Source organism: Canis lupus, chromosome X (genome assembly GCF_011100685.1).
Source record: "Canis lupus familiaris isolate Mischka breed German Shepherd chromosome X, alternate assembly UU_Cfam_GSD_1.0, whole genome shotgun sequence".
In the NCBI taxonomy this organism is placed as follows: Eukaryota; Metazoa; Chordata; class Mammalia; order Carnivora; family Canidae; genus Canis; species Canis lupus.
Window position 1 is genome coordinate 106523011 of NC_049260.1, and position 22499 is coordinate 106545509.

General features: G+C 45.1%; 1 protein-coding gene across 6 annotated transcripts; it reads left to right on the forward strand.

The window, feature by feature from the left end:
• The first annotated feature begins 560 nt into the window (after positions 1–560).
• ZNF75D (zinc finger protein 75D) lies at positions 561–22499 on the forward strand. 6 transcript variants are annotated; one of them, XM_038588372.1, is made up of 6 exons: positions 561–757; positions 10464–10990; positions 12452–12644; positions 13366–13457; positions 13792–13918; positions 20507–21447. In XM_038588372.1, exons 2-6 carry the CDS (start codon positions 10544–10546, stop codon positions 21214–21216), a joined length of 1569 nt encoding a protein of 522 aa, XP_038444300.1. In that variant the 5' UTR covers positions 561–757; positions 10464–10543; the 3' UTR covers positions 21217–21447. The 6 variants fall into 6 exon arrangements, with proteins under 6 accessions (XP_038444300.1, XP_038444298.1, XP_038444297.1 ...); XM_038588370.1 differs by lacking the exon at positions 561–757 and adding an exon at positions 8472–8615; XM_038588369.1 differs by lacking the exon at positions 561–757 and adding an exon at positions 8664–8934.

A 22499-nucleotide genomic window follows, 5' to 3' on the forward strand; every position in this document is an offset into this window, starting at 1 on the left:
GCCTTTGGCTCCTGGGAGCACGGGCCAGACGCCAGGGTCAGGTTCCGAGCCCTCGTGACCCCGAAAGCAGACGCGACCGCCGCCGACCAAGGAGCCCGCGCCCGGGGCGGGCTGGCGGGCGCCAGACCTTAAAAAGCAGGTGCACGACCGCCGTGCCCCGGGCTCCCAGTCACAGCCCGGAGGGGCCGCGGCCTGTGTGGCTTCGGGGAGTGGGGCTCCCGCCCCCTCGACCCGATTCTGCGCGGCCTTGGGAGGCCCCATCGCAGGCGGCTGTCTCCTCTCTGTCCGGGACCCACGCACCACTAGGCCCTGCTCCCACCAGGGAAGTGGCAGCAGCCCTAAAGTCTGGCGTCCGAACACCAAGGGCTCCAGCTGAGCTGCGGACCAACGTGTGCACCACTTGGCCTCAGTGACAGCCTCTGCCTGGCGCCGGCTCAGCCAGGAGGGAAAAAATGGGACCCCAGCCGCGGGGCGGGGACTGGCCCAGCCCCGCCCCGCCCCGCCCCGCCCCGCCCGCCAGGGACCAATTGGAAGACAAGAGGCGGGGCGGCGAGGCCAACCCCAGCCCCCACGAGCCCTCTGCTGGCGGCCCAGGGCGGAGAGGAGAGCACCGGGCTAGCCAGGTGGAAGCTCAGGTGTCCAAGGGAAGAAAGTAGGAAGGTAGCTCAAGGCCACTGGGACCCGCCAGACCAAGGTCAGAGGCATCAGCCCAGGAGAGCTTCTGAAAGTGCCAACTGTCCAGCTCCTGCGAGATGCGGTGCGTCAGGGTGTCGGGGTGTCGGGAAGGGGGGCCCCAGAGACGTGCAGTGTTCCGTGCAGGGCCTCCCAGGAAATTCTCCCTGCACTGAGACGTTTGAGAATCAGCGACCTGGGCGGAAGAGCCCGAGGGGGTCCCCACCGCTCCGGTTCCTCTCGACTGGACGGCAGAGAAGCCCTCGCTAGGATCAAAAACGGGGGATGTGCCACCCAGGCAGCCCCTGGGCTCTGGAAGCGCTTCAGACCGGAAACGGGGACGCTTCCGAAGCGGCAGGAGGCCCGACCCACGTCAGCGTCGTCTGGGGCCCAGCCTCGTCTGGGGCCCTGGCGGCGGGGCGGGAGGCTCAGGGCCTGCCCAGGAGCTGGAGTCCGCAGGGCGGGCACTGCCGGCCTGGGAAAGTGGTGCGCCCCGACGCAGTACCTGTCTGAGCCACCGGAGGGCGCGTTATTGTCTAGGAGGCGGGCGAGCAGAATAATGGTGGGTCCTGGTTTCGTGGGCGAGCGACACGTGGTGGGTGCGTGGACAGAGGACCAACGCTTGGATGAATGAATGATGGTCGCATGCAAAGTAGACGGGCTGCTTTTGCGTGGTCCGAGGACAATCCTTCTCCCCCTGGCAGGCCTGACTCTTTCTGCTGCTCCCTGAGTCCAGGGCGGGGCCATCCCGCCTCTTTTCCAGGACTTTGAGCACCTTTTAGTCGTTAGACATCTTGCTGGGGAGCTGTCTGGGGCCGCGCCGGCACCCGTGCCCTCGGTGGTAGATTTGTCACTGGCCTTTAGACGTCCCAAGACATATCCCCGTCACCTTTCCCTGACTGTCGGGTTTACAAGCACCCTGGTTATCCGCGAGCTGTGTGTGCAGGGGCTTGTTCAGTTGGCTCTGGGGAAGACGGTGTGAGTGCAGGCATGCAGTGACGTTGCTCTGCGGGAGAGCGAATGGAGGGACAGCTGGATGATCAGAGCCCTGGTGGACATGCTGGAGGGTTCTGGCCCCTGTGGAGAGGCCTGCCTGCTTTGAGGCCCAGCACTGTCAATGGGGCTCTACAGCCCAAGGCAGCCCACTTCCTGGATGTCTTGGAGCCAGGGTTGATTGTGGCTAGGGTGTGGGCTGCACACGCTTTCTAGGAATCGATCTTAGTTGCAATCACCTTACAGGAGTGCTTCTGGTCTGCCAGGCCAGGCAGCAGCCCTTGGCTTCAATGCACTTCGATCCACAGGAGGAAAATTGAGGAAGCTGATGGATGGTGCAAGGAGAGACACTGGCTGTCCTTCCAGAAACATTCCTAGGGCGGGTGGGCAGTGGGCTGTAGAGCAGGATATCTAGATGGGTCAGCTGATTGAGCTTGGGATTCTTGGTTTCAGGTCAGGTCCTAAACTCAGGGTCTTGAGTTCAGGCACCGGCTCAGCCAGGAGTTGCCTTGACATTCTCTTCCTCCCTCTCCCTCTGCCTCGCTGTCCTCACTTAAGGACAGAAATCATTCTTTGTAAAAAGAAACTTGCCCAGAGATGGGATGGTAGCCGTGTCATTTTCCATGATTGGCCAGGAAGAGCCATGAGTCGTTTTCTGCTTCACCCCATCCACGGAAGAGCCTGGGAACTCCAGGTGTGTGGGCAAAGAGAGGGAGAGCATGTGGGGGGGCGCAGGTGGGGGACGGTACAGGTCTTGAGACCTGTGCAGGTATGCACGTGACCACCCCTGTGTCCACCAGCGTGGCCCCAGACGTTGCACTTAAAACCTTTGGATGTTGGTACACATGAGTATTGCAACAGCTATCCATTCTAGCCCTGTCGCCATAACCCTCTGGCATATTCTGTGTGACCTGGGATGAGTTATTTAGTGCTCCTGAGTCACAAACCACAGTCCCCTCCTCTGTACTCAAGCATCATACTAGCCCCCACATCTTAGCTTTGGGTGAATGCTAGGACACCTGACCTATGCAGGAGGCTTAGAACAGCTCTTGGACACAGCAATAGGAATGTGATCTCATGGGTTGTGTGGGCTACCTTCCTTTCGCATGTTCGTCTTTGCCTTGGTTAACCTCTCAGAAGCAGATGTCCATTTGGCTGGCATCTGTATGACAGTCCTCATGCACTCCTGGCTACCCTAAAGCTAAGAGAAAGAAAAACAAAGTGTTGTCTTCTAGAGATTGTATTCCTGCAGTACTCCATCTCCCTCAATTTACAAATGTCCTAGTACTTTACAAGAGAAAGAAAGCTTTCTTCTCAATAACCAAATTTCCAGTTGGAAACTCCTAAAGATTGTAATGCTTTACTAGAGGGAAAAGAACTTTAACCTGACAGTGACAATGCTTCTGGGTGGCTTGTAGGTCTTCTTTACCATATGAAAGTTCTTTTGATACTCTCCCTTTTTCATTACCTCCCTCAAGTCTAAAGTATATAATTAGCCATCCCTGAAAATTCCGAGCAGCAGCTCTTTCATCCCAAGGGTCCTGACTCCTTGCTTTAATAAAACCTCATTTTTTGCACCAACGATGCCTCAATATTTTTTTTTGGTTGTGGCCCTGGGCCTCACCTACATTCAAAAAGTAAATCTCGGAGCACCTGAGTGGCTCAGTAGTTGAGCGTCTGCTTTTGAGGCAGATTCCGGGGTTGGAACCTCAACCTCAATGGTTGAGGTCGGTTCCGGGGTCCTGGGATTGAGTCTAGCATCGGGCTCCCACAGGGAACCTGTATCTCCTTCTGCCCATGTCTCTGCCTCTGTGTGTGTGTGTCTCTTATGAATAAACAAATAAAATCTTTAAATACTCCATCTCAATGAAGTACTGATAAATGCTACAACATGGATGAGGCTTGAAAACATCAGTCTTAATGAAAGAACCCAGACACAAAAGGTCACATATTGTATGATTCCATTTATATGAAACGTTCAGAATAGGTAATTATATAGAGATAGAAAATAGACAATTGCCTGCTTATGTTAGGGTTGGTGAAGGGGAATTACAGGAATTCAATTGCCATGTTAATGTACAACTCTAAGAATATAGTAAAGACTACTGACTTCTAACACATTTTAATTTTTTAAAAGATTTTTTAAAATCTTTAAAAATTTTTAAAAATTTATTCATGAGAAACACACACACAGAGTGAGAGAGAGAGAGAGAGAGAGAGGCAGATACATAGGCAGAGACATAGGCAGAGGGAGAAGCAGGCTCCATGCAGGGACCGTGATGTGGGTGGGACTGGATCCCAGGACTCCAGGATCACGCCCTGAGCTGAAGGCAGACGCTCAACTGCTGAGCCATCCAGGCATCCCTAACATATTTTAATTGAGTTAATAATACAATTTGTGAGTTAGATCACAATCGAGCTGTTACAGAATCTAATTACTAGAACCAGAAGTCAAAGTCATGTTTATTTGTTTGTTTGTTTAAGATTTTATTCATTTATTCATGAGAGACACAGAGAGTCAGATACATAGGCAGAAGAAGCATGCTCCCTGCGGGGAACCCAATATAAGACTTGATCCCAGGATCACAACCTGAGCCAAAGGCAGATAGATGCTCAACCACTGAGCTACCCAGGTGCCCCCAAAGTCACGTTTAATAAGTCATTAATACAGGGGCACCTGTGTGGCTCAGTAGGTTAAGTGTCAGACTCTTGCTCTTGGCTCTAGTCTCGCTCTTGGAGCTGTGGGTTTGAGCCCTATGTTTAAGAAAATAATACCTCATTAATATTGTCAGGCATCAGTTTCAAGAGCTACCAATTTTAGAATGGAATCTACTTGGCAATTGTTTTTCTGATTACTACTTGTTGCGTCTTCTTCAGCACAAAATGAAACCTTTGAGATTCATTTGTCACATCAACAAAATCAAGGTGGTAGTCCAAATCATCATACAGCAGATACTTTTTTAAAAAGGATTTATTTATTTGAGAGAGTGAAACAGAGTTTGCACAAGCAAGTGTGGGAGAGGGCAGAGAAAAATCCTAAGCAGACTGCACTGAGCATGGAGCCTGACATGAGTCTCAAGATAATTACCCCAAGATCATGATCTGAGCTGAAACCAAGAGTCAGAACCAAGAGTCAGGTGCTCAACTGACTGGGCCACCCAGGCACCCCATGGATGATACTTTAAATTCAGCAGTCTGTTCCTCATTAGTCTCTCCTATTCTGAATAACTGCCTTCATCATCACAACTTTACTTATTGGAGGTAGCCTTTTCTTCTTCATTCCCATTTAACCACATCCTGTCTTTTTGCAAGTTTGCTTCTAATTCTCCATATTTCTCAAGAATTTATCTATGACTGCCCTCTTCTAAGCCTCTCAGAACACTGTCAGGTTCCTTTCTGTAAAGATAGTTCTTTGGTTTACTCCATCTCAGCTCTTGGCGTGGTTAAAAATCAGTTTTGTGTTGTGGATCTTATTTTTTTAAAGATTTTATTTATATGTTCTCATTCATTTGGGGAATATAAATAATAGTGAAAGGGAATAGAAGGGAAGGGAGAAGAAATGGGTAGGAAATATCAGAAAGGGAGACAGAACATAAAGACTCCTAACTCTGGGAAATGAACTAGGGGTGGTGGAAGGGGAGGAGGGCGGGGGTGGGGGTGACTGGGTGACGGGCACTGAGTGGGGCACTTGACGGGATGAGCACTGGGTGTTATTCTGTATGTTGGCAAATTGAACACCAATAAAAAATAAATTTATTATTAATAAAAAGATTTTATTTATTTATTCATGAGAGACAGAGAGAGAGAGGCAGAGACACAGGCAGAGGGAGAAGCAGGCTCCATGCAGGGACCTTGACATGGCACTTGATCCCAGATCTCGCACTGGGCTGAAGGCGGCACTAAACCGCTAACCCACCCATGCTGCCCTGTGTTGTGGATCTTAATTCTGGAAACTCCTCTTCCTTCTCTTGCTCATTGTAACCTTATTCAAAAAATGGTTTTCGGGATCCCTGGGTGGTGCAGCGGTTTGGCGCCTGCCTTTGGCCCAGGGCGCGATCCTGGAGACCCGGGATCGAATCCCACGTCAGGCTCCCGGTGCATGGAGCCTGCTTCTCCCTCTGCCTGTGTCTCTGCCTCATTCTCTCTCTCTCTCTCTGTGACTATCACAAATAAATAAAAATTAAAAAAAATATTTTAAAAAAATGGTTTTCTTCAAGTTGTTTCCACATACTGAGTTTGCCGCTCAGGATCACGCCTTGGTTCCTTTGGTGAATCAAGGTTGAAGGTTGAAGTGTTTAAAAGAAGAAAAATGCCCTGTAGCTTTTACATTTTTTAGTGTTTCAAACATATTAGCCCAAATTTAACCATAAATGTCATCTAGGTGTTATGTGTGTAATTAGAAACCCCTAATTTTTGCAGTTTTATAAAAAGAGAACATAGCTCAATGTTTGGTTTTATTATTAACCATATTAACAATACATAATGAAATTTGTTTTAAATAAATTACAAATTGTCTTCCTGGAGTCTATAGTCCTTTTGAAGATTTTTCTCTTCGAAGCTTATAAACCATATTAGGTTAAAGAGACTATTATGCTTATTTCTATATTCATTCTAAATGCTTAACTGTTTAATCCACAGATAATTTATATTGAAGAGTTACAAGGTATAACTTTATGCAGATTAAGATATAAAGCTCACACGGTGTAAAAACCGTACGATTAAAAAAAATAAAAGAAAAAGAAAATGCCTTTTATCTAACTACCCTGTTGGTTAGTGAGTGATTCAATTGAAGGGTAAGCCCAGGAAGGAATGGTTCAGATGTAACAATGTCTTGACTTCTTCTTCATTGTCAGAAAACATTGGGTTGAAAATACATGACCTTAGGAACATAGTTTGACCCTACCACCCAGCAATTGCACTGTTGGGGGTTTACCCCAAAGACACAGATGCAATGAAACGCTGGGACACCTGCTCCCCGATGTTTATAGCAGCAATGTCCACAATAGCCAAACTGTGGAAAGAGCCTCGGTGTCCATCAAAAGATGAATGCATAAAGATGTGGTTTATGTATACAATGGAATATTACTCAGCCATTAGAAATGACAAATACCCACCATTTGCTTCGACGTGGATGGAACTGGAGGGTATTAGGCTGAGTGAAATAAGTCAGTTGGAGAAGGACAAACATTATATGTTCTCATTCATTTGGGGAATATAAATAATAGTGAAAGGGAATATAAGGGAAGGGAGAAGAAATGGGTAGGAAATATCAGAAAGGGAGACAGAACATAAAGACTCCTAACTCTGGGAAACAAACTAGGAGTGGTGGAAGGGGAGGAGGGCGGGGGGTGGGGATGACTGGGTGATGGGCACTGAGGGGGGCACTTGACGGGATGAGCACTGGGTGTTATTCTGTATGTTGGCAAATTGAACACCAATAAAAAATAAATTTATTATTAAAAAAAGGAACATAGCTTTGAAAGATCGATTCTGAAATCATTTCTCTGTTGAGGCAAACACCTTTACTAGGGTCATATGTCACAGATAATGCACTGTCTTTTTTTTTTTTTTTTAAGATTTTATTTTTTTAATTTTTTTTTATTTATTTATGATAGAGAGAGAGAGAGAGAGAGAGGCAGAGACACAGGCAGAGGGAGAAGCAGGCTCCATGCACCGGGAGCCTGATGTGGGATTCGATCCCGGGTCTCCAGGATCGCGCCCTGGGCCAAAGGCAGGCGCCAAACCGCTGCGCCACCCAGGGATCCCAATGCACTGTCTTATTGCAGGCTTTGAGGCAGTTTTGTTTTTCAAAAACTTAATTTGAGTCTCCTCTGCTTTTGCAGGTAAACAGTTAGATAAGTACTCTTTATTTTTCTCCTAGGCCTGCAGGTCTCTTTTCTGCTTCCCAGGGAAACTTCTCCCACAGACTTCCAAAAGAGGTGTTTAAACCCCACAGCCCTACTGAGTTAGTTTCTTCTCTTTCAATTCATAGGGACAGTTTTCATCCAAATGGCTCAATACTAGGTAAACATGGATAATTTGGAGATGCTGACAACCGAAGATAGTCAGGTTCTTAGAAAGATGACTTATCCAGAAGACTATGCTGAGCACCACAAGGGATAATGGGGTGAAACAAGGCTCTTGGGATACCTGGGTGGCTCAGTAGTTGAGCGTCTGCCTCTGTCTCAGGGTGTGATCCTGGTCTGGGAATCGAGTCCCTCATTGGGCTCCCCTGGGGGAGCCTGCTTCTCCTACTATGCCTCTGCCTCTCTCTTAAAGTTTTTTTTTTAAGAGAGAGCATCTGCCTTTGACTCAGGGCATGATCACGGAGTCCACCGGGATTGAGTCCCACATTGAACTTCCTTCATGGAGCCTACTTCTCCTTCTGCCTGTGTCTCTGCCTCTGTGTGTGTAAAATAAATAAATTCTCACATGAATAAATAAATAAATTCTCTTAAAAAATAAAATAAAATAGAGAAACAAGGTTCCTCCTGTCTCACGGGGAAGAAACAATGCAGCAGAAAAAGCAAGGGAAATAGCAAAAGACCTCAATTTTTCTCTAAAATTTGCCACTGCAATCCACATGATCCTGAGGCCATTATGCCTTACAATTCAGGAGGCTTGGGACAAATCTAGCGACGATTTTCAGGGCGGTGGCCCTCACTTGGGGTGGGGGTGAGGTTCCAGGTAGAAAGGGCTGCTGGCTGCCAGAACGCGACCAGAAGGATCTGCACTTGGCAAGTCAGGGCCACGTGATCGCGGCACCTGGGGTTGGTAGGCTATACAGCTCGCAGGCGACAAGCCGCTGCCGTGGCTCCCCCCACCGGCCTTTAGTGGGCCTGGAAAAGGCGCGTTCGCGTCCTAGCCTGAGCCTGAGCAGAAAGCCGGACTCCCAGGACGGAAGGGAGCGGGGTCACGTTGCCTGCCTGGCTGCGCCCGAGACGCCACAGGTAGAGAGAGGGAGACGACTGGGCGTGGTTGTCACGTAGCCACCGGAAGCGCATTCTTTCTTTTCCGGTTGGGCTAGGTCCACAGACCGCGACCCCAAAATGGCGAGTCGGGGCACAGCCTCGGGAAGCTAGAGGGGTCGGGTGGGGGAACAGTTCTTCAAGGCCCCCGCGCTCCCGAGCTCGGAGCTTCCGTCACCAGGCCCGGAGAGGCGCGGGAACCGGGCGCTCCCTCCCCGAGGCGGCGGGGAAGGCGTAGCAACACTGTAGCCAAGTTGAGGAAGAGGGAAGTGGCGTCCGCGGAAGCTCGGGCTGGGCAGAGGTAATGAAGAAGCTGCGTTGGCCCTGGGATTTGGTGGCCCGCGCCCCCTTCGCTGCTGGCCGCACGTGCCAGTGGCGGCCCCACTTCTCCCGGGGCGGTGAGCTGGGGCGGTGAGCTGGGGCGGTGAGCTGGGGCGGGGCTGGCAGCCTCCCGCCACGCACCAGGCGGTCGGTGGCCCGCGGCTGCAGGGCCAGGCGAGTGCCCTTGCTCCTTCCGCCCCGTCCAGCCGCCGCCAGCACTCTTTGTCCCCCATGTGCACGTGCAGCCCAGTGATGCACCCTGACCATCCTCGGGTGGTGGGCTGGCCGCCCGCGCAGTCCCTGGGAGAGCGCTGGTGGTCAGGCCCTAGGGCGTCTCGGATTCTTTGGGGGTGGAGGGGCAGCAGCAGTGTCTTCCGCTGCACCTGGCGGAACTTCCCCGTTTCCGCTCTGGCTGCTGGTCAGGTCGCTGGAGCAAGGGGCCTTTCAGCCTCAAAGATGTTAGGCTCTGCTGACATAGATATAGAGGAGGTTCCCCTGTACCTTCCGAGCCTGGAGAAGTGGCAGGGAACCGAGCATTTCTTTGAATACCCGTGGCATCCTCAAGAGAACTTTGTTGCTGTTTCTGCTGGAAACAGAAAGGGTGACCTTTCTGACCCTGAAAGGGTCACCCTTAGCCTTACTTAAAAGATCTGTGCGTCCCTAAGGAACTGTAAAGTCAGGAGAAGAGTTACCTTTACTAGGACCCTTCCTGTCTCAGGAACCTTAATCATCACCCTTTGTCTCATTTTTTACAAGCTGACATTGTGTTTGGAAAACAAGGCCAAGTTGTCTTTCCAGTAAAATAAGCAAAAAGTTAATAACACAAGTTATTAGCACCATGCCCTTGATGAGTCTTCCCAAAAAGTACCCCCCCAATTGTTTTTTGACACCTGGTTGCTCAGTTGGAGGATATTTGCTGAGAGGGATTAGGTTACTTTTTCCCCTAATGGCTTTACTTTTCTTATCTGGTTGTCTCAGCTCTCCTGCTGTATTAATACAGTGGAAAATGTTCCATGAGGTAAAAGTTTCAGCCTTCATTAGGGGTGGAAGGGGCATAGTAGTTGTTTCCCCCTAACTAAAGACAAAAGACTGGGCTGATCTGTTAAAATTTAGAGAAACTCAGATATGCCCTATTTGTGCAGGTGAAACAGGAAGCACACAGATTAAATATTGGATATTCTCAAAACTCCATTTAGCGAGTGAGTTGGCACCCACAAGCTTTTCCTCGACCTTAAACCAAAAAAAAAAGAAAAGAAAAAAGGAAAGTTACCAATTGAGGTTTGTCTTCTCTGAGCTGTGCTTTGTTTATCAAGCTGAGTGACAAAAAGAAATAGATATCTTGAAGGAACCTGTCATCGTAAGTGTCCTCATACTTGGCAGGTGATTTTAAAGGGGAGCCTGGACAAGTTCTTTTCTGTTTGTTCTTCTCTGGTAACTATAAATAGCAAGTAAATATATATGTCATGTTGCTTTCCTTTTGACATGTACTTTTTTTCTCCCCTCTCTCAGTGCTCTTGGGGAGAAGATCCACTCATTGGTTTTATACCAAGCCTGACAAGGCCTCAGTTGTCAAAGGTGGCACCAGGAGAATGTCACACATAGGAATAAAACTGTTCCTAGAGCAAATGATGATGAGACATCTGGAGGTGAATGCATGCTTATACCCACACATGGAGGCTTTGTGGGAGTCTAAGGGGTCCGTGAAAGAGAGCTCCAGTGAGAGTCAGAAATCCAGCCCAGAGATGGACAGTCTTGGTCCTGAGACCGCTCGCCAGCACTTCCGGAGCTTCTATTATCATGAAGCACCTGGACCCCTTGAGGCTGTCAGCCAACTTCAGGAATTATGCCACCAGTGGCTGAGGCCAGAGACCCACTCGAAAGAGCAGATCTTGGAACTCCTGGTGCTAGAGCAGTTCCTGTCTATTCTGCCCAGGGATACCCAGAACTGGGTGCGGAAGTATCATCCACAGAGCATCAAAGAGGCTGTGGCCCTGGTAGAGCGCTTTCAGAGAGAACGTGGTGGAATAAGTGATGAGGTGAGATGATCCTTTACACGTACAATTAAATAGAACAAAGGTGGATATATCCGGGCTAGGGGGGAGGAGTCAATTTCCTAAAAAATTATTTATTTATTTATTTATTTATTTATTTATTTATTTATTCATTCATTCATTCATGAGAGATGCAGAGAGAGACAGATACATAGGCAGAGGGAGGAACAGGCTCCCTGTGAGGAACCTGATATGGGACTCGATCCCAGGACCCCAGGATCACCACCTGAGTCCAAGGCAGATGCTCAATCACTGAGCCACTCAGGCACCCCTGGGGAGGAGGGATCAATTGACTATTGAGGTGGATTAGGTCCCTCCTCTTTAATTCCTTTAGGACTGCTATGCAGGATCTGAAATCAGAGGTGTGTAACAGCAGTAGATGATAGCTTTCAGGCTTCCTGGCCATCTTTTCCTGGCCTTAGGAAAAAACATATGTATTTTACCCTCTTTCAGGCCAGGGCAAACTGGGAATGGTGGGCCTTGTTTGGCATGGCCGAGAAGAGAAGACTTAAGTTCTTAGAAGCAGAAATAAAAGGCAAGATGGAGTTAGGAAAGGGAGGAAAAAATCTGGAAAAAAATGCACAGCACTTAGAGATCAAAGGAGAGAGGGCAGAAAATAGAAGTATAAATCAAACAACTTTGGGAAGACTGCAAAGAAAGAGAAGAGATGGAAAGAAAAAAGGGATGCAAGGATACAGAAAGAAGAAACCTGCTAAGAGGGGAGTGGATAGAATCAGGGTGTGGAAGGGTAGTGCCTTCTCTAGTGTGAGTGCCTGTCTCTCAGCCAGGAGGAAAGAGCCTCCATTGCCCTCACATAGTGGTCTGCCCTAGGCCTTCCTGAGAAGTGGGGAGCCAAGGGTATGCCCTCAGCAGATGGCAGCACCCTTCTTTTCCCTGGGGGCCTGCTCTGAAGGGCACAGGACAGGGCATATTTTTGGTGTCTTACTATAACAGAATCTTAGGGAAGAGTCCGAACTTTCCCCCCAGTTTTTCCTCCACTGTATCTCCTTTCTCCCTGAAGTCCTTCCCTGGCTGTGGAAGGATTGGGAAAGATGACCTATAGGTATCTTTTTTTAATTCAAGTTTGTTTGTTTTAGAGCAAACAGAGAAGTTAGAAATATCCTTAGGCAAGGATCCAAGTTGGGAAAGCAAGCCAGTAAAGGCAGCGTGTAAGAGCCAGTGGGCCCCCACCTTGCCCCCATGCTGCTTGCAGAGGGGTGGAGGCTGGCAGCAGCCACAGCTTTCGTCATCTTATACTGATCTCCCTAGCCGGTGTATGTAGTTCTTTGTGAAGAAGTGGTGACACGGTACCTCTTAATTTTTTATTACTTCTTTGAATGTCACAACTTCCTTCCCGAATCCAGGCTCCACTCTTGTTCATCCCTCCACCACCACCCTCGAACCGAAAGTAAGTTCTGTGCTAATGAGGATGGGGATTATTTCTAGGTCACAGCCCATGAGCTGGGAAAGGAGGCAGTGCTCTTGGGAGGAACAGCAGTGGCCCCAGGCTTTAAGTGGAAGCCAGCAGAGCCCCAACCACTGGGTGTGTTCCAGAAAGAATGTTGGAATACACTCCGGGTACCACAGGAACAGCTGGGCTGGAATACTCACAGAGAAAGCCAGCCTGTATATCAAAGAGGTGAGGAGCTTCATAATAATTCTCTTCTGGGCAGTGTGATAGTTATCGGTTCAGCTGGAATGTCATGGGAATTCTCCAGGTGCCCAGCCATGCCAGCTGTTAGGGTGTCTCTCAAGTGTGAGTACAATAGGCCAATGATGGGTAAAGGTGAGGGTCAGCTGGAGTGCAGAAATACCCAAACCAGACATTCCTTGGATTCACACCAGGGACCTTGCTTCTTAGGAATTTGAGAGAAGATGGAATAGGGACAAGTGGGGTCATCTCCCCCTTCTATGTTAGAGAGGAAACTGGGATCAGAAATGTGTTGTCATGGCAGAAGAAGGTGAGGATTGTGCACCAGGAAAAAAATAATAAAAGACAGAAACCACCTACCCTGGAAGGACCTGAGTCTTTCATTTTCAATCACCTCTAATTCCTGCTTAGCTCAGTAAACAATTTGTTTCATGAGAAGCAAAAAAATAATTACAATAATGGATTTTCTTGTAGTAATTTCTCTCACGAAATCTGGGTAAACAGCCAACTAGGGAACCAGTTTGTTGGCATGGTGGGTATTTGGTTCTCATTTACAATGAGAAGGTCACTTCTGGCACCACACACACACACTTGTGGAGGTGAGCCATCTTTCCTGAAGGACTCCTGATGTCCTGTGTTTTAGAAATCAGCTCAGAATATTTGTAAATACAAAAGAGAGACATTTTCTCTGGCTCTTTTCCATCCACAGCTGTGCCTGCTCAACAGATTCTAGCCTTTTCTGAGCAGAAAAGCACCCCACACTGGAGGATGGCATCTGAGCTCATCTTGCCTGAGTACCAGGTGAGCTGTACTTTCCAGCTTTTTCAGGCAGCCTGAACGCAGCCTTGTCTGTGCTTTTGTCTGCTGCCCATAACCCACAGTGCTTGGAAGGTGCTCTGAGGCACGTTAGCCCTGGATGTTCACATCTGGGCAACTAGGCTTGGCACAGTGGGGACCAGGCCCCTCCCGAGCTGTTTACTGATCTTTGGCTTTTTCCTTTTCTGCCATTTCACTTTTTTCCCCTGAATCTTAATACTCTTCTTTGGTGACTGGCCTGCTGTGTATTTCAGAGATGAGTGATAGGATGGCTTCATGCACTGGCAAGTACTGAACTAAAACCCATTCTCTTCTTCAGAGCTTATTGACATTTGAAGATGTGGCTGTGTTTTTTTCTGAGGAAGAATGGAAATTACTGAACCCTACTCAGAAGATCCTTTACAGTGATGTAATGCAGGAAAACTATGAGACTGTCATCTCTCTAGGTAAAAATTCTTCCTTTCCTTTGCATAGGAGTTGTATAATTGGGCTTCGATTTATGGAAGACTATCTCCCATGGGAGAGTCCCAGTTGCTGCTTGTGTCTCAACTTGATGGTGTGAGGGAAAGGCAAGGCAAATCTAGATCATTCAAAATAGATCCTGACTACAACCATGTCTCCCCCGTCTTATGCTCTTACCATATTAGTCTAAGCTGCTATCATCCCTGATCATGTCCGCTTCACCAGCACTGGATTCCCATTCTCTGCTTCATGTACCCTCCCCAGGCTTCCTTCTCCACCTTCTCCTTGTGCATCCCCCCGCAACCACAGTAGACTAGAAAGAGGATAACTGAGTCTAAGAATTTACCCATTTAAACGTTTGGAATAAATGAAAGTATGAAAGAATCATTCACGCTTCCTGAAGAGAGTCTGGAAGTAAGATGCCAGCCCATGACCTCAGGTTTTATACTCAGAGCATTATTGTTACCCCCTAAACCTGAACTAATCTGTTCAGAGCAAGGGATAACCACAGATCCAAGGTCCCCAAGAGTTCAAGGAGTCTTGGAGAGTCTCCTACAGGTAAGTATATACATGGGAAGAAGAGAAATGTTCTTTGGTAAGAATCTTTATAGGGTATTAACATTCCAAGATTCCATTCCTGTGTTTTCCTAAGTGAACTTCATATTGAGTGATAATTGTAAATTTATATGCAGATTTAAAGTGTAATACAAAGAGAACCCATAGATGCTTTACCCAGTTTTCTTCAATGGTAACTTTTGCAAAAGTATCATATAGTGTTACAACCAGGATATTGATATCTATAGTCTTCTGACCTTCCTGTTTTCCATTTTATTTGTATGTGTGCATAATTAGTTTTGTAAAGGTATTTTTTTAAGATTTATTTATTTTAGGGAGAGAGAGAGAGAACGCGAGCATGCACGCTTGTATGTGTGCAGGGGGAGGGGCAGAGGGAAAGAATCTCAAGCTGACTCCCTATTGAGCAGGGAGCATGATGCAGGACTCGATCTAATGACCCTGAGATCATGCCTGAGCAGAAATCAGGAGTTGGATGCTTAACTGACTGAGCTACACCAGGCGTCCCTAGTTCTGTAAAGTTCTGTTGCAATTATAGGTTTGTATATACAGCTCTGCAGTCAAGATACTGGATAGGTACATTACTGCAAGGACCTTTTTTGTTGCTCTTTTATAATCATACATGTGTCTTCTGTACCTCACCCCATCACCAACCCATGCCAACCACCCATCTGTTCTACATTTTGCCATTTCAAAAGTATTACATGAATAGAATCATAAACTGTAACCTTTTGGCATTAACTTTTTTCATTCAGAATAATTCTCTCAAAATTGATCTGAATTGTTGGATGCATCAGTAGTTGTTGGGCTTTTTTTTTTCTTACTACTGAGTAGCATGCCATGATATTGGGAGACCACAGTGTGTGTAACCATTCACCACTGAAAAGAGATCTTTGCTATCTTCAGCTTGGGGCTAGTGTGGATAAAGCTGCCCTGACCTGAGCATTCGTGTGCAGGATTTTTTACAGAGATAAGTTTTAATTTCTCTAGAATAAATGCTTTTAGAGTGCATTTGCTGGTTCATATGGCAATTAAATGTTTAATTTCCTAAGCACTTGCCAAACTGTTTTCTACAGTGGCTGTGCCATTTTATATTCCCAGCAGCAAAGAACGAATGGTCCAGTTTCTCATGTCCTTGCCAGTGTTTAGTATTCTCTCCCTTTTATGTTTGCTATTCTGATCGATGTGTAGTATTTAGCCCATTGTGGCTTGGATTTGCACTTCCCAATTGGCCAATGATGTTTTACAGCTTTTCATGCACTTATTTGCCATCTCTATATTCTCATCTGTGAAATATCTTTTACCTATACTTTAATTGGATTGTCTTTTAACTGTTGAATTTTGAGAGTTTTTCCTAGATTATAGATTCTAGCACTTTGTCAAATATTTGGATTGCAAATAGTTTCTCCAAGTCTGTATATCGTCTTTTTAATTCTTTTTCCGTGGACTTCCACAGAAGAAAAGGTTTTCATTTCATGAAAAGGTTTCATGAGGAACAATTTTTCATTTTTTCCTTTTATACATTGTATATTTGATGTCAAAGCTAGAACTCTAGCCCTAGATCCCTAAAATTTTCTGCTATTTTTCCCAAAAGTTTTATAATCTTATATTTAAGTCCATGATCCATTTAGGGTTGATTATTTTATAGGTGTGAAGTTTAGGATGAGATTCATTTTTTGGCCTATGGAGAGCCAGTTGCTTAGCCCCATTTCTTGGAAAGGTTATCCTTCCATTCAGTTGCTTTTGCACTTTTGTGAAAGATCAGTTGGGTATATTTGTGTGCACCTATTCTGTTCCATTGAGCTCTGTGTTTGTCCCTCTGTCGATATTGCATTGTCTTGATTACTGTAGCTATGTAATATCAAGGCCACAATATCTGTCAAATAGGCTGATTTTTCCACTTTATTCTTTTTTGTAAAATAAAATTTTATTTTAGTCCTTCTAGGGCCTGTGTCTTTCCATGTAAATTTTAGAGTAAGCTTATCTATATATACAAGAAACTTTGTTGGAATTTTGCTAGATACTATAATAAACCTAAGTATTAGTTTGAGGAAGATTGATATCTTTACTATGTGGATTTTTTTGATCAGTGAACACAGTGTGTGTCTATTTAAGTCTTTGATTTCTTTTGTCAACTTTTTATAATTTTCAGTGTACAGATCCTCTATGTGGTTTGTTAAATATATACATTTCATTTTCACTGGAATATTTATAGGTGGTATTATTTTTAATTTTGGTTTCTGCATGTTCATTATTATATAGTAATGCCACTGATTTTGTATTTTGATTTTGTATTCTGTGACCCTACTAACTCACTTATTATTTCTAAAGAGTTTTTTTGTAGCTTCCTTGAGATTTTTATACCTAGATAATCACATTATCTGCAGTGCCTTTTAATATGTTCTTTTTCATGCTGTAACTGCAATAGCTCCAACTTCCTGCTATGTTAAATAAAAGTGGAAAGAGCAGACATCCTTGCCTTGTCCCAGTTTTATCATGAAAACATTGTTTTTCACCTTTACCTATTTATATTAATATGTTTTTTTGTTGTTGAACTATTTTATCAAGTCAATATAATTTTTAACTTAAGTGTTTTTATCATGAATGGATAGTTTGTGAAACACTTTCCTATGTCTGTTGGTAGGAATATGATCTTTAAAAGCTAGTTGAGGGGCAGCTCCGGTGGCTTAGCGGTTTAGCGCCACCTTCAGCCCCGGGTGTGATCCTGGAGACCCGGGATCGAGTCCCACATCAGACTCCCTGCATGGAGCCTGCTTCTCCCTCTGCCTGTGTCTCTGCCTCTCTCTCCTTCTGTATCCGTCATGAAGAAATAAATAAATAAAATTTTAAAAAAAAGCTAGTTGATATGGTATGTTATGTTGATTGATTTCAAATGTTGAACCGACTTTGCATACTTGCAGTAAATTCTTCTTGATCCTGGTGTATAATTCTTACATACTGTTACATTCAGTTTGCTAGTATTTTCTTGAGTATTTATATATTTAAGTTCATGGGAGATGTTAGTCTGTAGTTTCCTTTTATTTTTAAAGATTTATTTATTTATTTTAGAAAGTTGCATGCACATGCTTGAGCAGAAGGAAGAGGAGGGACAGAAGGAGAGGGAGAGAGAATCCTCAAACAGACTCTTCACTGAGTGGGGAGGCTAATGTTGGGCTCAATCCCTGGACTCTGGGACCGTGACCTGAGCCAAAATCCAGAGTTGGCCTATTAACTACCGAGCCACTCAGGCACCCCAATACTTTTCTCTTTTAGTACTGTCTTTATATGATTTTGCTATCAAGGTGATATTGGCCTTATAAAATGAGTTGGGTTATATTTAATCCTCTTTTCAGGAAGAGATTGTATAAAATTCGTGTTAATTCTTTAAATATTTTATAGAATCCTCCAGTCACACCATATGGACTTGGATTTTGGAAGGAAGCTTTTAAACTATGAATTCAACTTGTTTAATGGTGATGGTGCTATTCAGATATCTATTTCATGTTGTTTGAATTCTGTTAGTTTGTGGTTTTGAGAAATTGGTCCATTTTTTCCTAACTTTTATTTTTTTTCCTAACTTTTAAAAGTTATGAACATAAGGTTGTTGGTAGCATTCTCTTACCATCTTTTTATTTTCTATTTTTTTTCTTTTTAATTCATTTTCTATTTTTAAAAAAGATTTATCTATTTATTTTTTAGAGAGCGTGTGAGCCAGGGGAGGGGCAGAGAGAGAAGGAGAGGGAGAGAAGCAGACTCCCTGTTAAGTGTGGAGTTTGAAGCAAGGCTTGATCTCAAGATCCTGAGATCATGACCTGAGCCAAAATCAAGAGTCAGATGCCCAAAGAACTGAGCCACCCAGGTGCCCCTCTTACTATCCTTTTAATTGCTGCAGAATGTGTAGTGGTATATCCAATTTACTTCCTCCTATTGGTGATTTGGATTTTCCATCCTTTTATTTTTGTCAGTTGTGATAGAAGTTTATCAATTTTTAAAATTTTTTTGAAGAACAGGCTTTTTGTTTGGTTGTGACTTTTGCTATGATTTTTATTATTTACTTTCTTTAACTTGCTTGCTTTGAGTTTATTTTGCTTTTTTCTCTAATTTATAGAGGGTGAAACTAGATTATTGATTTGAGACCTTTCCCCTGTTCTATCATAAGCATTCGGGGCTGTACCTTTTCCTCTGAGCACTTTGGCTGCATTCCACATATTTTGATATATTTTAATTTCACTTTTTTTCTTATTTAGTTATTTATTTATTAAAGGTTTTTTTTTTTAATTTTACTTATTTATGATAGTCAGAGAGAGAGAGAGAGAAAGGCAGAGACACAGGAGGAGGGAGAAGCAGGCTCCATGCACCGGGAGCCCGACGTGGGATTCGATCCCGGGTCTCCAGGATCGCGCCCTGGGCCAAAGGCAGGCGCTAAACCGCTGCGCCACCCAGGGATCCCTTATTAAAGGTTTTATTATTAAGTAATCTCTACACCCAGCATGGAGCTTGAGCTCATGACCCTAAGATCAAGAGTCTCCCATTCTACTGACTGAGCCAGCCAGGAGCCCCTAGAATTCAATTTTCATTCAACTGTGTATTTAAAAAATTTTTTGAGACTTTCTCTTTGAATCATGGAAATTTTAGAAGTGTATTTTTCTGTTTCCACATATTTTTAGATTTTCCTGTTGTCTTTCTGTTTTTTTATTAAGATTTTATCCATTCATACATGAGAGACACAGAGGGAGAGAGAGAGAGAGGTAGAGACACAGAGGAAAAGCAGGGTCCATGCAGGAAGCCTGATGCACAACTTGATCCCAGGACCCCAGGGTCATGCCCTGGGCTGAAGGCAGGCACCAAACCACTGAGTCACCCAGGGATTCACTGTCTTTCTGTTTTTGATTTCTAGTCTGATGCTATTTTTGTTAGATTGCCTTTTTTCACTCAAGTTGTGATTTTTTTTTTTTTTTTGGTTCTTGGTCTGATGGGTGATTTTTTATTGTATCCTGAACATTTTGTTTATTATGTTAGGAGATTCTGGGTCCTATTTAAATATTTTAATGTAATAGTCCCCCTGTTTTAGTTTAGCACATAGGTTTTTTCCTGCTTTTGTGGGTTATGCTTCCAGCGATAGTTTAATTTTCAGAGCCTTCATGGTGTTATCATGATTTCCTTGGTTCATATGCTACTGCTACGGCTTCTTTTTTAAAAAATATTTTATTTATTCATGAGAGAGACACACACACAGAGAGGCAGAGACACAAGCAGAGGGAGAAGCAGGCTCCACACAGGGAGTCCGATGTGGGATTCGATCCCTGGACTCCAGGATCACGCCCTGGGCTGGAGGCAGGCACTAAACCACTGAGCTACCCAGGGATCCCTGCTAGGGCTTCTATATGTCCCTGCTGGTGTTGCTTGAGGGTGAGGAAGGTACTTACCCAGGCCAGAGTACCTCTCAGTGGGAAAGAGGAATCTCAGACCCTAATGGATGAAGAGGCTTCCTGGGCCAGGCCACTGTGGCTACTTACTACTGTGCCTTACACTGTGCCTCTTACTACTTCTGCCCCTCCACTTTGGTGTCTCCAAACTGGGGTTCTGCATGCAGGCTTCCCATTCAGACTGGTGAAGAGATAAGCCTGTCCAGGCAGCTTTCTGTTGCTAAGTTGAGTGTTGGAAAATGCTAGCTTGGGGCTCCATTCCTCTGGTGGGTGTGGGGATGTAAGACCATCTGCTGTGTTATTCTGCTAGTTCTGGAATCCAATACCATTTTGCTTTCATTTTACCATGTTTTAGAATTCTTTGCCGGTTGTGCCTTGCATTCTTTCATCAGTTGTTGTCCCTAGTGGAGAGGATCAGGAGGAAATGTGCCTGTGCCATTTTTTCCATATTGGACCAGAAATCATTTGTTCTGTGTTTTTTTTTAAAAGCAATCATCATTGATTTTTCTCTCCATTCCTATAGTTGTCTTGTTCTGGGACACAGACGGCTGACTCTTCTGTTTATTCCAACAGGGTTAAAGCTCAAAAATGACACTGGAAATGACCAACCTATATCTCTTTCTACATTAGAATTACAAGCATCAGGATGCAAAGTATTAAGAAAGGCCAGAGTGAAAGTTGCCCAGAAAACAACAGGCAAAGAAAATCATGATGGTACACGCAGGGTCCAGAAACGGCACCAAGCTTTTCTAGGGAGGAAAAGAAAGAAACTTTCAACCTGTACACAAGCGCTTCCAAAACATATGGATCTTCATGGGAAAGGCCATGCAGGAGAGAAACCTTTTAAGTGTCAGGAATGTGAGAAAAGCTTCAGAGTTAGCTCTGACCTTATTAAGCACCAGAGAATTCACACTGAAGAGAAGCCCTATAAATGTCAACAGTGTGATAAGAGGTTTAGATGGAGTTCAGATCTTAATAAGCACTTAATGGCACACCAAGGAATAAAACCATACAGATGCTCATGGTGTGGGAAAAGCTTCAGTCACAATACAAATCTACACACACACCTAAGAATTCATACAGGCGAGAAGCCCTTTAAATGTTATGAATGTGGGAAAAGATTTATTCAGAACTCTCACCTTATTAAGCACCAGAGAACCCACACAGGTGAGCAGCCATATACTTGTAGCATATGCAGGAGAAATTTTAGCAGGCGGTCAAGCCTTCTTAGACACCAGAAACTCCACAGAAGAAGGGAATCCTGTTCAGTACCTCCAGTCTGAAGAAAGTCACCATATGGATCTTGACCTTAGAGGTGATGAAAGAGTATAAAACTGTGATACATCGATGATAGGAACTTGTCACCCACAGGAAATTTGAGAGGGGTACATGTCCTGCTTTACAGAAAGGAATCTAAGCTGTCTCTCTTGTTCAGTATTGTATTTTCCGTGCCTAGCACAAGACTGATACACAATGAGTACTTGATAAATAAAGGAGTGGAAATATAGCTATTATATATCTATAGTTATCTATTCATCTATCTATCTATATATCTTTCTGGTTATTCAGCTTCCCCATACCCTCTGCAATCTAAGTTCTGCAAGTGTCAGGTGCTCAGCAAATACATGGTGGCCATGAGTCCTACTCTCATTCTTTCTGAAGAGAGATGGAATAGAAAAGTATTCAGGTCCTCTGAGGGGAGCTTAGAATTTCTAAGCTGGATAGTGTTTCTCTGGCCATTATTCTGCCGACATGAACAACCAAGCTCAGGGCCGAGGGAACTTTATTCTGTACCAGGAAGAGAGCATTCAGTGTTTGCCCTGGGAAAAGTGCCCCCATTACAGTAGCCATTCCCTGGAGTGCCCACTACCACAGTGTTTTCTCTCAAGAAGTTCCAAGAAGCAAGTGAAGGCCTGAATACCACCACAGACCTAGGGACCTTGCAAGCACTTGATATCTCTCCTGCTAATCCTCTCCACACTGAGGTATATGGAATGAAATGATGAAGGAAGCAGTCTGGGCCCTCATCCACACATTTGTCTTTTTGTAGAAAGCCCAGGGCCATGTTAAATGGCTTTTTTTTTTTTTTTTACTTTTCACAATGTGGGCTAGAGGCTTTCACATTGGGGCCACACTGCTCCAGGGCCTAAAGGGAGGCCCATTTTTATGGGTTGCTCAGCCACAACCCCATACACTTTGGATGATCTGCAGGAAAGTCTGGAAGTTTTGTACACTGATTTGCTGAGAATGGCAAGGTGAGACCTGTGGACTAGTAGCCTCAGTACACAGTGGATAGCAGGAGGGAGCCTCTGAAGTGTTGGAGCAAAGTAAGGCCCGTGGGCTAAAGGGATGTCCCCCACCCCAGTGAGAAGTAGGTCAGATGGAAACTGTTTTGTGATGTTGGTGGTTTCTCTTCCTTCCCTTGGCCTCGGATTATCTCCTGAGAACGTAATGTGATGTCAAGGGAAGGGTGAGGAAGTTGAAGGATATGGATTTATAGCTATGTCAGATCCTAGTTTAAGATGTTGGCTGAGAAAACAAAAATTAAAAAAAATGTTGGCTGAGG

Excerpts from the sequence above, each read along its gene's own strand:
- ZNF75D (XM_038588372.1), top strand. The coding sequence starts at position 10,544 with ATGTCACACATAGGAATAAAACTGTTCCTAGAGCAAATGATGATGAGA. Across the intron at positions 12,645-13,365 it reads CCAGCCTGTATATCAAAGAG|CTGTGCCTGCTCAACAGATT; the intron begins GTGAGGAGCTTC and ends TTCCATCCACAG. Across the intron at positions 13,919-20,506 it reads TGAGACTGTCATCTCTCTAG|GGTTAAAGCTCAAAAATGAC; the intron begins GTAAAAATTCTT and ends TTATTCCAACAG.